Raw genomic sequence first — 17,499 nt, 5'->3', positions numbered from 1 at the left:
GTCTCCTGCTTCCTCTGCTGATGGGCATGAGAGGTGCTGGAGCCTACCCCTTCCAGGCAGAGGCTGAGGCAGAGCCATTATAGTAAGAAGGAGACTACCTGTGGGGCCTCATCTGGCTTCTGGAGGGTGAGGACAGTGACCTGGTAGGAGCACCCTGGATCTCATGGCTGAGCTCTCAGACTGCAGGAAGATGCCTCTCCCCCCGCCCCACCAAAGAAGCAGCAGGGGAGGGGGGTGGTTAATAGCTCACAAGAGTGCAGTTCAGTTCACACCTTGTACTGTGGCCATTTGACATTGAGCAAGTTGACCTCTCTGAGCCTCAGTTCCATCTGTAAAATAGGGATAACATTGATTCTGGTCTCGCCACCACCAGAGTAGGGCTGTTGGAGAGAAGGAATGAAATAACACTGGGCATGGGTATGTGCTCATAGGGAGATGGCAAGGGGCACTGTCTTACCCTCCCCCTGCCCCATAGCCAAGGGAAGGATGGGCACCTCTGACTCAGGTCTGGCCAGTCTAGGAATTTGGCTGTCCCCCCACTGCAGGCTCACCTTGTCTTAACCTTTGGAATTTCCCCCACCATGTGTATGTATTTTTTTCCTTTTTGTCAGCAGAAGAAGATTACACTTCTGCCGGCATTGTCCATCATGGAAATAAGCCCTCACGATGCAATTATAAAGGCCCAAATGAGGGAATTAGTTTTGCGGGTAATGCCGGTGTTGGGGGGAATCAGAGGAGATGCCTTATAAATCAGGCGCTGGACAGCAGCCAGTCGCAGCCGCACCCTGTCCCCACGTGCCAGCGGCAGGGACAGCTGCTGACCTGTGTGCGGGCCCCCCTTCCTGGGCTGGCCGCCTCCGAGCTCCGTGCCTGTGGTAGGGCCCTTCTCCGAGGGAGCTCCCCCGGGCTTCTCCGTGGCCCGCAGGAGATGGGCCCGGAGACCCAAGCACACCTGGGCAAAGAGGCCTTGCCCGGGACTCATGGGTCTAAAATAGCAGCCCCGTCACCTGCTAGCCCGCTTTCTGCTCTAATTCTCTGCACAGTTGTTACCATTGTCTGAAATTGTATTCTTTGGTATTTCTCCTCTGCAGTCTCGTCTTCTCCCCTTCCCAAATGTAAGGCACATTCGAGCAAGGGCCTTGGCGCTCCTGTAGCCGAAATGCCGGTGCCTGGGACGGTAGCTGGCATAGTGGCAGAGCCCAGAACACATTTACTGAATACGTGACTGGGAGTCTGGTCATTGCCTTCACGAAGGTTCTCTCCGTGGCATGCCAGGTGTCTGCCCCTCTAGATCCACTCTGCCCACCCGCTCTGGGCATGCCCCAGCAGGCTGACTGCGTGGGCTATTGGGTGAGTCCTTCTCCTCAGTTTGCAGAGCTCAGGTGGGACATCAGAGCTTGAGAGACTCGTTGGAGAGGCTCTAGAAATGTCAGCTGCACCCCCCTGAGTAACCTGAACAGCCCCCTCTGGCTGCTCACTGCCCACTGTGGTATCTACTGATGGAGGGTATCACCCTCCTCCGCCCCCAGAAAGAAGGTCATGCCAGCCCTCGGTGGCCAGCAGCAGAAATCCCAGATTTTACTAAATTTGGCAAAGATCTTGACCCCTGTGTTGGACACAACAGAGGACACAAAAATGAGTAAGATACAGACTTCTCTTTCAAGGGGTGGACACGGAGCATACTCGGGCAGTTTTTAAAAATGGCAGATTGTACCACATATTCCAAAAGAGGTACAGCCAGGGGCTCTCAGGTCCAGATGAGGGAGTAGTCAGGGAGCCCCTTAAGTGAGAGGGCTTTGGGGATGGGTCCTGAGGGCTGGGCTAGAGTTTGGATGGCAGTTACGGAATGAAGGGATGGTGTAACCAGGCACCAGGAGGACAGCCTGGGTGCATCATGGAGAGGTAGAAGCAAGACTGCCAAAGCCAGCCAGGCCTCAACACCAGGGAGCTGTTCTGGATTTAATTCAGCAATAACAGAGACCCACCAAAGGTTCTTGAGCAGAGGAAGATCATATTAGCCATTGGTTTTGACTTCTTGTCCCTGGGCCCCTTATGACAGTTTTGGTAAGCAGTAAGGTGTACCAGTGTGTACCTATGGGTAAGATTCTAGCCCTGGGGGATGGCAGTGGGTATGCAGAGCTACCAGAGGGGAGGCCTGAGGCATACCTGAGGTGCTCACCTGGAACCCTGGCTTGGCATTCCTTAGAATTCCTGGGTGTGGTATGAGAGCCGGCCAGCTCGGCCATCCTCGTCCCCCATCCCTGTCGCTGTCTGACTGCCTTGTGAGACCCTGGACACCACCCTGCAGGGAGATAGATATACTCATTCCTAGAATTAAAAAAAAAAAAAAAAAAAAAAGCCAAACCGGGGCTCCAGGTGAGTGCTCCAAACTCAGGCAAGTTTCCTGGTGAGGATCCTGTCTGCTTCCTTGTTGGGCAGAGGCAGGGAGCAGGGGGTTATAACCCAGCTCATGGGGCTGTGGCCAGAATTAAACACGTGTATGTGGATGCATGTTGTGGAGGCGTGGATGCAGATGTCCCTGTAGAGGACAGAGATCGCAAGCACTCCTGTGCAGGTGCCATGACCCCACCGTGTCCCCAGGGAGCCACAGCCCAGTGGAAGGAAATGTGGAAGTTGACAGCCTCCTCTCCACAGCACCTTCAGAGCTGGGAATGATTCCCAAAGAGCTGATCTAACCCAGCCTTGGGGAGCCAAGGAGGACAGAAGGGGGTGAGCCAGAAAGGAAAGGAAGGAACTGATCCAGGCAGAGGGAGCAGATGGGCGGCCAGTCTGGCCCAGAGCCCCACGTGGTCTGGCCTGGGTCAGAGATGAGGCTGGAGCCGCCAGCAGAGGCCAGAGGGCAGGGCCTCAAGTGTGTCCTGGAGGAGGAAGGGCCTAACCCCTGAGGGCACCAGGGAGCCCAGGAGGATTCAGGGCTGCCAAGTGATGGGATTTACTGCTTCCTCCCAGGCACAGAGCCCCCTAACCCACAGGCCCCCTGCAGGCCCTCTGTGTCGGTGCCAGCTGCCCCCACCCTATCAGGGGCACAAAAGCAGCTTTTCATCTTCTTCTTATTCTGCTTCACGCATTTGAAAGATGAAAGTTCTCCCTCTCCTCTTTGCTGGACATACATATTTCATACGGTCATTAGACGGTGGCACTAAAGGACTCACAAATCTTTCTCGGTCAGCATCAGTGGCTTGGGCAGGCAGCGAGAGGCCCCGGGGAAAAGGGTCACTGTGGAAGCCATGGCTGTGCCAAGCCCACTGGGGGAGGGCGGTGGGGACTGGGGCCAGGGTTTAGAGGCCAGTGTCTGCCCGGGGAGGAAAGACCAGCCCATCTTGTCACCTAATTTCTCTGGGCCTCAGCTGCTCCAGGCCCCCGCGTGAAAGGGCTTGGACAGGGGGACCTCTGGGGTCCTTCATGCCCTGACAGTCCTAGTGCAATTCCATGGGGCATCCAGATAGGAAGGACTCTTGTCCCCAAGGCCAGGACCCCTCGTGGTTTGACCAGGCCCCTTGCTTCCTCCAAAGCCCAGCCCTCTCTTCCTCTCCTCCCGATCCCCTCTGTACCACCTAGCTGCTGCTCTCTTGGGTCCCTATCCCCTTCTTTCGGCCTCTTTTACTCCCTTCCCTCTGAATCCTGTCTTCCCTGGCTTTGACACCCCCTCCCTTGTTGTCTGCCCCCACCCCCTTCTTACTAGAATTCATTAATTCATGTTCCGGGCATTCATGCAGCACCTGCTCTGTGCTGGACGCTGTGTGCTGGGAGGTGAGCCCAGCTGATGCCACTCTGTCTCCGTTGCTCCCCCAGACCCTTTCCTTTGACATCCCAGGATACTGAGGCCTGAGGGGGGTGATGATTGTCATACAGTGACCTGAGCTATTGACACCAGCCTGGCACTGGGATCTCTAGGCCACACTGCCCCCTCACCAAGGGGCCCGATGGCATCCGGTCAGTTCTTCCCCAGACCAAGCTGCACTTACGATAGTTGAATACTACCACACGTGGTGATGACGATTAGTGGGGCAAAGGGGGACTCGGGCTCCTCCGTGCTGCTTCTCTGGTCCCTGCAAGAGAAGAGAAAGGCTTATTCTGAGGAGCTTTGTCTCCTTCCCCCAGAATCGCCAGGAGTAGGTTCTTCCGAGAGCAAGCTCTCCTCTCGGTTCAGAAGGGATAACACACAGAGGCCAAGGGCATGGTGAGACAGCACTGGCTTCAAATCCCTGTGAAGGCTTGGGTGAGCTCTATACCTTCTGTGTGCCTCAGTTTCCTTGTCTGTAAACTGGAGGTGGTACTGCTGGTAGGACCTACCTCATAGGGTAGTTATGAAGATAAAATGTGTGACAAGTATGAGGTGCCCAGTAAATAAATGGCAGTTGTCCTGAGGAGTGGCTCAGGGTACCAGGGAGTGCCTGTCCGGGAACCAGTCCTGCGGAGGAGGGCGGGTCCCATGGCTCAGCATCTTCCTCATCACTTCTTCAACACGCATCCCTAAGAACCCGTGGTGTACTCGGAGCCTGACCAAGTGGAAGCCTGCACAGTCTGCTGGAACACAGACAGTGGGGATGTTGAGGGGGAATCTGGCATAAGAGGCCTATAAAAGCAGGGCCACAGCCCCAGAAATGGCTTCTTTCTGTATAATCAAGTTTTCTGGATAACCGAGATCTGAACCCTTTGGTTTTGTTTGTTTTTTAAAGATTCTATTTTTTTTTTTTTCATGAGAGACAGAGAGGTAGAGACCTAGACAGAGGGAGAAGCAGGCTCCTCACAAGGAACCTGATAATAAGACTCAGTCCCAGGACCCCAGGACCACTCCCTGAGCCGAAGGCAGATGCTCAGCCAGTGAGCCACCCGGGCGCCCCCTGAACCCTTTGAGTTTAGACATTTTTTTCACTTGGATCATTTGGTGTAGAAATATATTACTCACTTCTCTGCCTTCCTCAACTAAGTATACTGAACACAAATTTTTCTCGAAAATTCAGGTTGATCATAAAGAATGTAGAACTTGGTAGATTTCACAGAATCTAGGAACTTTAAAGAGAACTTCAAAAAATACTTGGTATAAAGATACCGAGGGTGGGGGAAATAGAGGTTGGTAAAAAGGTATAAACTTTGAGCTGTAAGATGAATGAGGTCTGAGGATCCAACGTATAACATGATGACTATGGTTGATAACACTATTTTATCATTGAAATTTGCTAAGAGAGTAGAACTTAAGTGTTCTCGCCAAAAAAGGGGGAAAAAGGGTGGTAAATAAGGGAGGTGATGGATGTGTTAATGAACTCAGCGGGGGGACATCCTTTTATAAGGCACATGTGTATCAGATCATCACACCGTACCCTTAGATAGGTTACATTTTGTCAGTTACTCCTCACTAAAGCTAAAAAATAAAAGAATTGAAATATATTTTTATTAGCCAAAACTCTAGCCAATCACCATCTTACAGAGAAGCCCTGAATGCAAACCAGATGTCCCCAAGGTCAGCCCAAGGCCTTTGCTCCTGGCATCTGGCAGCAGGCAGCAGGTTGCCCGGCTGAGAAAGGGAGCAGAGTCCCAGCGCCCGGCGTACAGCGCACGCTTAATAAGGAATGAACAGATAAGTGGATGGTGTCATTTAACCTATACCGTGGACCGTAACCAAGCCAGGAATGATGCCGCAGCCGGGAGTCCCACCCACAAAAGCCAATCCCCTGCTGAAAGTGCCCTCATTCTGGAGAAGGGAGAGGGACCCCATGGAGGGGTGAGAGGGGGTAGCCTAAAGAAAGGAACCACAGCCTGGGAGTGGGGATCCCTGTTTCTGCCTCATTTTGCTTGTAACCTGGCTCATGATCTAGAATGGGCCTCGCTGGGGTTGGGGCCTCAGTGTTGTGATCTGTAAAATGGGTGGAAATATCTGTCCCCCTCATCACATGGGACAGTTGTGAGGATGAAATGAGGTCATGATAAATGTGCATGGTCTGTGAAAATGTAAAAGGCGGGACCACTGGACAGGCCGGCAGTGGTCACCATCATTGCCACTGTCATCAGCCTAAGGCAGGCCTCTCTCCCTCCTGTCTCTTCCGACTGCAAGTGGCAGGACCAGACCGGGTAAAAGAGATCTTTCTTTTTGGACTCACAAATCAAACTGAGGGTGGAAGGGATGTCAGAGGAAGGACTCCAGAACTACCAGGCTCCCGCCTCTCCCCTCCTAGCTCTCCGCTGGGGGCACCTTCATCGTCCTCACACAGCCAGCAGCTCCCAGTGTGTTTGGCCTTCACTGTCCCAAAGGGAAGCTTTCAACCCCAGCAGCAGTAAGAGGAATCCCAGAGAAGGATTCTGACGGGCAGAGAGGAGAGCAGAGAGCCCCCACTGAGACTGCTTGCTGGAGCAGAGACAGGTGCCAAAGAAGATGGGTCGAGGTGGCAGTATAGGGCCTTGCCAGCCAGATGACAGTCCGCCTTTTGCATGCAATGGGTTATTCCCAGGGTTCAAGAAGGCAGGGGCCCCAGAATCCCCCTGAGGGGACTTTCCCACCAGGAAGCCCATCAGATATGGAGGCTTTGGGGACTGGGAGAGTCCACCAGATGGTTGAACCCACTTCCACCTTTGTCTGCAATATTTTGCAAACCTATAGGTTGTGACCCCACACTGCAGATCCAAGGCCTCACCCCCAAGCCCTCTGAGCATCTGCAGAGCAGAAGCCTGCCTGGCCTGACACGAGTCCAGAAGAGGTGGTTTCCCCAAGTTAGAGGTTTAGACAGAAGACCGATCCTCCAGAACTGCACTGTCCACTGTTAACCTCAACAGCTCTTGGTGCCTGGGGACACCTGTACTGAACAATGTACCTCTCGAAAATTCAACCAGAGGAGCTGTGTGGGAGGACCAGGGGGTTGGCCGTGGACACGTTCCAGTGAGATCAAGAGCTTCGCTAGGTCGGGCAGCGATGACGTCCTGTTCTCACTTTTGCAGGCAACAGACAATGACGTGGGCACCTTTGGGGAAGTGAACTACTTCTTCAGCGATGACCCTGACCGGTAAGACCCTACGCTGGGCCGCCCAGTGCCCAGTGGCACTCCGCTATTCACGAGGTTCAGGAAACTTCTCAGTACCCAGGGAGGGCGCCAGGCCCCCGTGGCGGAAGCACTGAGCCAGCAGGGAGTCAGAACCCACGGGCACCGCTGCCAGTGTGGCCCTGGCTGTGGCACAGTCTCGGTTAAGTCCTCTAAACTCTCTGAGGCGTAATTTCTCTGGCGCCCAAAAGGCAGCCTTTAGCTTTGGGAGTGAAGCAGCTCAGAGACGCTGGTGACCGCACCCAGCTATGGCCGTAGCAGCAGCTGGCATCTGGGAGCCCTCGCTGTGTGGCAGGCTCTGTGCCGAGGGCTTTACACGCATTACCTGATTCCATCCCCACAAGTGCTGGAGGCACTCCTCTCCAGGCACTGCTATCATCTGCACTTTGCAGAGGAGGAAACTCAGAGAGGCTGAGTCATTTGCCCAAAGTCACACAGCTGGCGTGGAGGTCAGGTGGTGGCAGCTTGTCTCACCGCCTGACCTATGCCAGCCTTGCCCTGCCACTCACCGTGGATCTGGGCCATCTCCTTCCCCTGTCTTCAGTTAAGCTGAAGGGGACGCCCTGTCATTTTTGACATGATCAAAAGCCAAGTTGAAGTCAGAGAGCAGGTCTGCTTCTAAAAATGAAGTGCCTGATGCATCAAGAGGAGACAGAGATCGTTAGTCGCGTCCGGCCATTCTCTGCCACCCCGGGTGGAGCCCCAGCATGGGAGGAAGGAACCACTAGCAGGAGGCACGCACAGGGCACTCTCTCCCTCAGGGCACCCATGTTCACACAGCCTTGTCCTGATCAGCTCGGGTTTCCTCATCTCTTCCCATCTTCACTCTTGGTCTCGGAGCCAGGACCTGCTGGCAGGCTCGGTGGCTGGCAGCTGTGGACCAGACCCGGGGATACAGGAGCCAACTTACAACTCAAGGGAGGCTCTCCCGGGTTAGAGGGATGGTGTCGCAAGTGAAAGAGAGGGCAGATTTCTGACCTCATTTCTGTTTATCACCTTGGGCAAGGACGGGCTGGTAAATAGAGACCTTATCTCTAAACTGCTTTACCCCTGGGTCCCTTTCTCTCTCCGTGGCACGTGACATAGGTTCTCTCTGGACAAGGACACCGGACTCATCATGCTGATTGCCAAACTGGACTATGAGCTCATCCAGCGCTTCACCTTGACAGTCATCGCCCGGGATGGGGGTGGTGAGGAGACCACAGGCCGGGTCAGGATCAATGTGTTGGATGTCAACGACAATGTGCCCACCTTCCAGAAGGATGCCTATGTGGGGGCCCTGAGAGAGAATGAGCCTTCTGTCACACAGCTGGTGCGGCTCCGGGTAAGAGACCAGGGCATCCTGCTGTCCAGCCCTCCTCCCATCCTTCCCTCTGTGCCCTCATCCCGACCACCTGCCCTGTGGAAGCTGCCACAAGTGAGGCCAACCTGCCGTCCACAAAGAATTCATCCTAGATCCTGGTCAGGCCTCTGAGCATTCCCTCATGTCCCTGGTAACCAAGTGGGGCAAGTGTCTGGGTCAGCTAAAATTCTAGGTCACCCATTCAGCAAAGTGATGTCCTCCCCATCTCCCTTGGCAAGTGGTGAGCAGGATAAGGACCACATAAGAACACCCTACCCAGACCCCTTGGTGGCAGCTTGGAATCTGGAACTGCGGAAGCTGGAAGGAACCAGAGTCTGTGGGGACACCACCCATTTCACAGAGCAGGAAACAGGAGGAGTGAGAGTTCCCCCCTCCAGAGGCTCAATGAACTCGGGGCCCCACAATCCCAGTGTCCACCTGCAGTGAGCTCCCCCCATACATAGCAACTCTGAGCAGAGACTTCGTGATGTCCTCACTCCCCCACCCCCCATGCCCCCACCCCCCATGCCGAGTGACAGGACCCTGGGCCTCCATTTAGGACTGGTTTCGGAAGCAGACGGGGATGGAGGCAAGAGACCAGGGGTGGGCACGCGGGCCTGCAAAGAAAGGAGAACCCACACACTGTGCCGTCCCACCCTGCTCAGCTCCCAGTACCCCCAGAGTGATGGGCTGCCTTTGGAGGCTCCCTAGGAACAGAGATGTCTGAAAAGAGGCTAATGAATTCAGTCACCCTAGAAGACAGTCAAGGGGAAGAAAGATCTCTGAACTCATTCCAGTGTGTTCACCCCCCATACCTTGCATTCATGCGGTGTGCATTTATTTGACACCTACTGTGTGCCGCATGTTGTGCTGGACTATAGGCATGAAATGTAAGGGTCTCACTGGCCTGGAGTGGACAATCTGAGTGAGGCAGGCAGAAATGGAACGGGGAGCCACAGTTGGGTGTGGAGGGACTAATGGGGCGCATAGCACAGGGCCCACCTTGTCCTAGGGGTCAGGGAAGGCCTCTGTGGGTCGGGTGTTCAAGCTGAGACCAAAGGTTCTGGGAGATGGTTGTGCCAGGTATGGTGGTGACGTCCATCCTCAGAGTAAGCCCCAGCCTTCCCCATTTGCCCTAGGTCTCCAGCTGACCTTCTAGATTCCCATGCCACCTCCATACCCCAACATGAGAGAGTAGCCTCTGGCTGAGGGACAAATAGAGCTTGGATCACCCAAAGCAGGGGATCCTGAAGGGGCCAGTCCCCCCGTCCCGGCCTCTGAGGGCTCACGGGCCCCATCTGTACTCTTCCTTCCAGGCCACGGATGAAGATTCCCCTCCCAACAACCAGATCACCTACAGCATCGTCAATGCTTCCGCCTTCGGCAGCTACTTTGACATCAGCGTGTATGAGGGCTATGGAGGTAGGCATGCGGCGGGACTGAGCCCCAGCCCAGGGAAGAGAGCCCGGGGGCCAGAGAAGGGTCTGCACACTCACGCCTCTCTCCAGAGGGGGGTGGCCGTCTGTCTCCCAGACACCTGGACAACCCAGGAAGCTGCCCCATAGCCCATCAGCTGGAGCAAGTGACACAAACCTGGGATCACCCCCCTGTAGGATCCGCTCCATCTTTCTCTTGGTCTTAGACCACGGTCAGCCCAGCATCTGATATTCCCACAGTCTGCAGGGCCCCTCTTTTTTACCCAGGCTGCCCCGGCAGGTCCATAAGGTAGAGGTGTGTCAGCCAAGCGTCCTGAGCCTCTGGGTGTGCTTCAAAAGCCCTGTACTCTGGACCTTGCCCTGCCTGCTCCCCTGGGACTCCTGATCACTGCAACTAGGCGGGGAAGAGCAGCAGCCCTCAGCTCCAAGATCTTGAGACCCAACTTGTTCTTCAGGTGAAAGGCCGCAAAGGCCCAGAGTCAGGGAGTAACTTGCCCAAGGCCACGCAGCAGAGGTGTCCAACAAGACTCGTGTAATCTGGTTCTTGTTGCCTCTCGAGCATCCTCTTTCAGCACCTATGTTTCCACACCAGAACCCTCTTTGAACCCCTTGACCCTCTCCCCTTAGTGATCACTTGCATGTCTTTGCAGAGTCTGTTCCTTCAACCAGGAAACCCTTCCTCCCTGTCCCTTTGCTCTGCCCTCCTTTGGCCTTTAAGCCAATAACCTCTGGCTAGCATTAAGGGCTCATTTGGACACCCCCTCCTCTAGGAGGGTCCCTGAATGCCTGAAGATGGCTTAGGTGCCCTTGAGGCAGAACGGATGTGCTTTGCGGGGACCCTGAGTCCAGCACTCACTCCTCCTGCACCCCACAATCAGGTCAGAGAAACGCGGTCACAGAAATTATAATCCTGGCTCCAGATGCTACAGCCTGATGTTCTCTTTAAAATCTATGCCCCTACTTTAATGACCTGCAAGTGTCTTCGCCCACTTGCACACCCCAGCCTCTCCTGGACTAGACCCTCCCTTCGGTTTCACATTACTAAGCAATGCTTTTGCTGCCATTTCCCACATAGAAAGGGGGATTTTGTACTGTCACGATGCCCTGTCAGAGCCCCGATGACCCCCACATGCAAGCTAATGTGCCTTCCTCCCAAAACAGAAGAGTACCCATGGGAGAGGGAGTTCAGGCATATGCAGTGATGAGGACATCAGAAAGGGGCATCTCTCCACAACCCCCAAATCCTGCCCCTCCACCTCTGTCTGCCTCTGGCTTTAGTGGTGTCCTTGCCACCTTCAGGCAGAGTTGTGCTGGGAGTCAAGTCTGTGACACTCGGTGTCCTCCCAAGAGGCCGAAGCAGTGCCCAGAGCAGGCTGCTAGATGGGACGGGCATGGAGAGCCCACAGGGTAGAGGGCGGGGGCCAGGGAGGGACGGAGAGAGAGGAGTAAGGCCGTGGCAGGACCAGAGGAGACTAGAGAGGGAGCCGCCACCTGTGCCCCACCGGCAGCACCACCTCTGGCAGCCCTGAGACTGGTTGATAAGTGGATGAACTCTGCTCATCTGGAGAGAGTTAGTAAGAGACCAACTAGAGTCCGAGGCATGACCCTGTCCTCCGAGCAGCTTCCAGACTGATGGAGAGTGTCACAGAAGTGGGTGAGATAGATAAGCAGGTAATAGCACAAACTAGGAAAGAGCCTGGATTCCAACAAATCTAGGCTCGAGTCCCACCTCTATCGAGGTGCTAGCTGTGTGTCTTGGGGCATGTTATTGAACCTCTCTGAGCTTGGCCTCCTCGTCTGTAAAGCGGTACTTACGTCACCACCAAAATAGTGAACACCTGCGGTGCTCAGCACTTTGCCTCCTGCATATCAGGCAGTTGGTAAACCTACACCAAGGCACCGAGGCCCCCGGAGTTCAGAGGAAGGTGGGGTGGGGGGATGAAGCAGAGCTGGCCAGCATGTGCCAGCCACACCCTCTCTGCCCAAAGAAGACCCCTGGCTGGATGGGCATCTAACATCTGCTTAAAGGGGGCCATGGGGACCTGTTCCTGTCATTTCAGTGATCAGCGTGAGCCGTCCCCTCGATTATGAGCAGATACCCAATGGGCTGATTTACCTGACAGTCATGGCCAAGGATGCTGGCAACCCCCCTCTGAACAGCACCGTCCCTGTCACCATCGAGGTGTTTGTAAGTACCCAGGGGTGCTGCTCTTGCCCTCTCAGGGTAAGGAGTGGTGAGTGCTTCCCAGAGTGCTGGGGGCCCTGCCTGAACCTAGTGGTGTCAGACTGTCCCTATATCCTTGGCTGTCCCTGCGGCTCTGGAAGTCACCCAGCAGATGGTCCCAAAGGCTGCCCCCAGCAACCTTCTGCCACTGCTGCACCAGGCAAGCTGCCCCCCCATCCCCCACTGCCCAGCTCAACCAGGAAGGCCAGGCCCTGGAATGCAAGAAGATCCCCATCAGCCGGCTCCAACTTCATTAAGGGGCCTCAGGACACTTGCTGATGGGGAACAGGAACTGGGGCTCAAGCAGGAGGAAATGTCACAAGATCCTCTCATTTAGAGCCATGCTTTGTGAAGTTGAAGGGAGTTATTGGGAGGTCATCTTCTCTCTCCTGTCTGTCTGTCTGTCTGTCTCTCTCCCTCCATATTTGTATATATCCCCCTCTTCCTTTTTTCTTTCCTTTGTCTGCTCCTCTGAAGATCTAAAGGGGCCTGAAACCAAACCACAGCTTGTCTGACATGAATATCAAGCGCACATTAGTGATTTCCATGCCTGTAATTATCAGCCACTGAATCCATCTCCACACTGGTTCATTTGCCCTGTGCTGCTCCCCTGGCCATCCCAGGGCTGCAGATCGTGGTCTGATGGGGCATCAGTGGGCCTTTCCCCACCAGAGACCTCCCCACTGCATATGCACAAGTGTACCCGCCTCCCCCCGCCCCACCTCATAGAGGCTGCTGCCTGCAGGAGCGGGTGAGTGTTGATGGAAGAGTTAGTGCTTTACCGGCTCCAGGAGGATTAGATCAGATTGTCGGGTTAGGAGGTAGGCTGTGATCGGACATATGCTCAGGAAAGTCTCTTCCAGAGCAGGCATGCTGGATGAACTTCCTGTCCCAGGCAGCTTCACCAACCGCCTCTGGTGATGCCCCACACCTGGCTTTACCAAGCCTCATCCTCTCGACTCTCAACCCAAGGCAGAGAGGCTCCAAAGCCAGCTCCTGAGTGGGACAGTCCTTGTCTGGGCAGGGAACCCTGATTGCTTGCTTGCTGCATAGGATGCGCTGGCAATGATAAGGTTGAAAGGGGATGCCTTGTGGGGGGACCCCTGCAGGTGGGCATGAGGGAGCAGGGTTTAGGAGTAGCATCGGAGGGCGAGGCTGTGCAGAACCAGCAAAGGGAAGGAAGGGCAGAGAGTCTGGGTCCCCACAGATTTCAGGGAGTGGTGGGAGGCCAAGGGGAGGGGGCAGCTGGAAAAGAGGAGAGCCACAGAAATCTAAACACTCACTGCCTGCCTTTTATCCGTAGCTCCCCACTTTTAATTTCTGAAGTGGGGGGCACCAAAGAACCAGAATGCATTCCCTGACAACCGTGACCATGTCTTCTCCACATGGCCCATTACCAGTCTTGATTAAAAACAGCCCCAAGAGCCCCCCAGTCCCGGTCATGCTCCTAACCCCGACCGACCCATCCATCATTTTCAACCGGCGGGTATTCTCCGCTGAGGCACGGTGAGTTCCCCTTGTCTGCAAGATGCAGCAGCAGATCTCGGAGGGATGTGAAGGTGTCTATGAAACCTGCCCCCCTCCTCAAAGAATGGAGAAAGGAACATAGTTTGGGAGGTGTATGGCTTTGAAACCTGGCTCTGCCACCCTCTAACTCTATGACCTGGGGTCCTTAACTCTCTCCCTCTGAGCCTCAGTCTCTTCATCTGCAAAATGGGATAATCATGGTATCATGCATCATGATATTGTTGTGAGGATTAAGTGAGATCACACAGGTGGCACCTGGCACCTGTAATGTTGGCTACCGTCACAGCTGATAAGACAAACTTCCATACCGTCGGCAGCATCCCTGCACCAGGCTGCCTGTGGTGCAAATGGGAATTCCAGAGAACTCAGCCAGACAAAGAACGTGCTCTAAATATGGGGGAAGCAGATGAGGGAGAGGGTAAGAATAGGGGAGGTGTAGGGAAATAAGTTGAGGTGTTCTACACCAGCCCAGGGATGGACAAGCAGAACTGGCCAAATGGAAACTAAAATTTCCTGAGCTCCAATAACATGTCAGGTGCTTCCACATTACACAGTCTCTCCCAATCCATGCTACAGATGAGGGAACATTACAGGTCCAGGATTACCAGCGCTTTCCTCACTTGCTGGCTAGTAAGTGACACTTGAATCTGCTTCCAGTCCTAGTGAGCTAGGATTTGAACCCTGACCTGTCTGACTCCTGAGTTCACATTCCTTCCACTTTCCACTACACCTGAAACCTTGGAAATCCCTATCTGCGAGCGATTGAGACCAGTACCCCTCAAGGATTGTGTGAATTTCCTGGAGATCTTCTTCTTCTTTTTTTTTTTTTTCTCCTGGAGATCCTCTTAAAATGCAAATTCTTATCTAGTGAGTCTAAGCAAGGGCTGAGGCTCTGCATTCCCACAAAGCTCCAGGCACTGTTGCTGCTTCAGGTCAGGGGACCACACTTTGAGTAGCAAGGCCTTCAAAGGTCTGCCCTGATGGGCTCTTAAAACCCAGGGAATACCGCAAATTCCAGCTTCCCAACCTGTGGCTCAGTGAAGGAACCCAGAAAGGGCCTCTTTCTCCTTTTGCCTCAGCTTCTCCAGAGCAAAGTGGGAAGAGGGTGGCCAAGGAGCCAAGCTAACCTTTCATTCATTGTGAATAAAAGAGTGGTCAACAGCCTTAGTCTCCCTCCCTGAAGCCAGACAGCAAGGTCCCTGTGTGCAGGGGTGGGGGGTGGGGGCAGGAATCCACTCAGCCTAGAGCTACCTGAACCCAGCAGAAAGGGTCATTTTCAAGTTTCCTCGAAGCCATCATACAGACCAGCAAGGGCCCTACAATTTCCTTCCAGGTGTGCTCTGAGGCCCTGGAGGGGATGGAGTGCAGGGTTGGGGTGGCGGCGGAGAGGGGGGAGGCTGGCAACAAAGACAGATGCCAGCTTGGCTGTGAGTGAACATCCTCTCTTAAGCAGGGCTTCAGGATGGTGTAGTCACTTGTGTCTAAGGACCACACTTGAAAAGGTCACCGCCTTTGGGTTGATTTTGCACGTGGGTGATTTTTAAGTAGCTGTCACTTGGCTAAGCTGCCTCCTCCGACCACCAAAGGGATTTTCTCTCAACTGAGGGGGCGGGGGGCGGGGGGACTCAGCGAAGATGAGTAGTTCACGGCAGCACTTGTGGCATCCGTTAGGGGTGGGGAGAGGCAGACAGGGCCACCAGGCTCCCGAATGGAAGAGGGGGCAGGCGGGAGGGGCCAGGTGATTCCTTTTCACCCGCCGCTTGTTGGTTTTTAATAAAGAAGTCAAACGCGGTTTGTAGATTTCCCATTAGGGGACAATAAGCTTTTGTAGAGGGAGCCGCTGAATTAGAACTAATAGTGAATGCAGTGCCAGGATCCGGGGAAATATCACCGCTAATAAGTTTCTGCCTCATGCTCTGTCACTGACATTCTCGGCGCCGTCTCGCGCAGCCAAGCAGAAGGCTTAAGTATATGCGTACATGGGGCCCTCGCCTGCACCGGGGGTCGCCCAGGGACACTGGACGTCCTGCAAGTCCTCACACCGCTGGTTCTCTGGGGTGGGGGCAGGGGTGCAGCCCCGAAGAAGAGCAGCACGCCTCCCTGGGCACCCACAGTCCGGACAGCCAGCTGTCACGCCTCCCCCTCTTGCATTGCCGCTGGGCTCCAAAGTGACTCCAGCAAAAGGGGCTTCTCCAGGAGCGTGCCACTCAAAGAGCTCCCAGTTCTGCGGGGAATGCGGCCCCGGGAGCATGTGCCCGGAACGCAGTAGCCTAGAGATCCGCCCACCCCCACCCCGGGGTCACACATTGTGCCCCCTCCCACCCTGCCAGGGCTCCCAGGGAAAGGAGGGAAGGTGGGGGTCAGGTGGGCCACTGGGGCTTCCTCCAAGGGGCGAACAGGAAGAGATTGGTGTTGAGTGATTACAGGAAGCAGTGACTGAGGAACAGAGGCTTAAGGGGTACAGAAATCGCCCCTGACCATGGAAGAGGGAGACGGAGGAGCCAGGGGGAGCGGGAAGGGGCCGAGGCTGTGCCCTGACCACTGTCCCTCTAGCCCGGTCTCTGGTGAAGGCTGGGTGGGACGAGGGGCTGCTCGAGAACTAGAGGTGCTGGGCTCTGGGCCAGGGTTTGCGCCAGGGGTGGAGGAGCCACTGTTCTGGTGTGTGCAGAGGGGCCTGGAGTTCAGGCTCTGAGAGCCACCTGACCCAGACCCTGCCTGCCTGCCCGCCACCACGCACTTCAGTACCTCCTGGGCTGGGGTGCTCCTTCCTCCCTTCATTTCCAGGGGTGGGAGGGTCCTAGAACCCTCCACCATCAAATGGCGTAGCCGGGAGGGAAGTTTCGAGGCCCCCGCCGCCCCCCCCACCCCCAGAACGGAGGATGACGAGCTGAGCACAGAACAGGAGTAAGCTTGGAGCTGCGCTGGACGGCAGACGGGAGAGCAGGGAAGCTGGGAGTTAGGACAGCTGCACCTGCTCCCTTCGTTCTCCATCTTCCTGACCCTTACGAGTCTCCCCCCACCAAGGCCTGGCCTCCCTCCTCCAACTGTAGCCCAGCCAGGGGAGCGCCCCGGCCCCATCGTGACACCCCGGCAAGGCCAAAGCTCCTCAGTGCCAGCCATGCCCAGCCTCCCCTTGGACAGCTGACCAGCCCTGACAGCCTCCCTGCTCCTACAGCCCGTCTGTTTCCCTTCCAGGACGAGAACGACAACCCGCCCACCTTCAGCAAGCCTGCCTACTTCGTCTCCGTGGTGGAGAACATCATGGCAGGTAGGGGCCCGGGCCGGGGAGGGTGGGAAGGCGGGAAGCCAGCAGACACACTGTGACCAGTGAGGGGAGCCTTTGAAGAGGTCCAGTTGTCTGCCAGCCAGTGGCTTTTTACAGAGCACCTACTACGTGCAGGCGCTCCGCCAGGTACTTCAGCTACAGTCTAGCAGGGGGGAGAGTGGCCACCCATCAATAACGGAACAACCTTGGTCAAACAAGAGTGTACGGAGAGTACGGGGTTACCGTGCTGTGAGGCCACAGTGGCCAGAGGCGGGCCTGAAGGATGGCCTAGGTTCCTATGTGAGAGCAAGAAGGGCCATGTCTCCGGTGGCAGGGCCCAGCTTGCAGACCCAGGACCACCAGCTCCACATTCAGGTCCCAGGGGACCCGCTCTGTCGTTGGGGCAGGCTGACCACTCACCCTTACATCCAGGGCCAGCTAAGTCCCTCCATATGGTGGGGGGACTCCCATATCAGGACTTGTCTGGAGGGTGACCTTGTGTGGCACCATGGGGCCTTCTCAAGACAGCCTCCAGATGCCTTCCTGGTGTCTGATGACTTTCTTGGGTGGGTGCCAGGCCGTGCCCAGCCCACCCTTCCCTGACCCAGTCAGGCATCCCCTGGAGAGTATCACTGCTGAAGCAACCCCTTGCA

General features: G+C 55.4%; 1 protein-coding gene across 1 annotated transcript in view; it reads left to right on the top strand.

Annotated features, from left to right (window-relative positions):
• The window catches only part of LOC129509498 (cadherin-23-like), a 322,243-nt gene that overhangs the window by 272,283 nt on the left and 32,461 nt on the right, over positions 1–17,499 (top strand). Inside the window, exons 14-18 of the mRNA XM_055325089.1 lie at positions 6,952–7,016; positions 8,139–8,376; positions 9,711–9,816; positions 11,891–12,018; positions 16,777–16,849. Of these exons, the coding sequence (XP_055181064.1) occupies positions 6,952–7,016; positions 8,139–8,376; positions 9,711–9,816; positions 11,891–12,018; positions 16,777–16,849 (610 nt within the window). The remainder of the gene's footprint in view (positions 1–6,951; positions 7,017–8,138; positions 8,377–9,710; positions 9,817–11,890; positions 12,019–16,776; positions 16,850–17,499) is intronic.

This window comes from Nyctereutes procyonoides, unplaced genomic scaffold (assembly GCF_905146905.1).
Source record: "Nyctereutes procyonoides isolate TBG_1078 unplaced genomic scaffold, NYPRO_anot_genome, whole genome shotgun sequence".
NCBI classification, from domain to species: Eukaryota; Metazoa; Chordata; class Mammalia; order Carnivora; family Canidae; genus Nyctereutes; species Nyctereutes procyonoides.
Note: the sequence above shows the minus strand (reverse complement) of the source record. Positions and strands in the feature narration are given on the sequence as shown.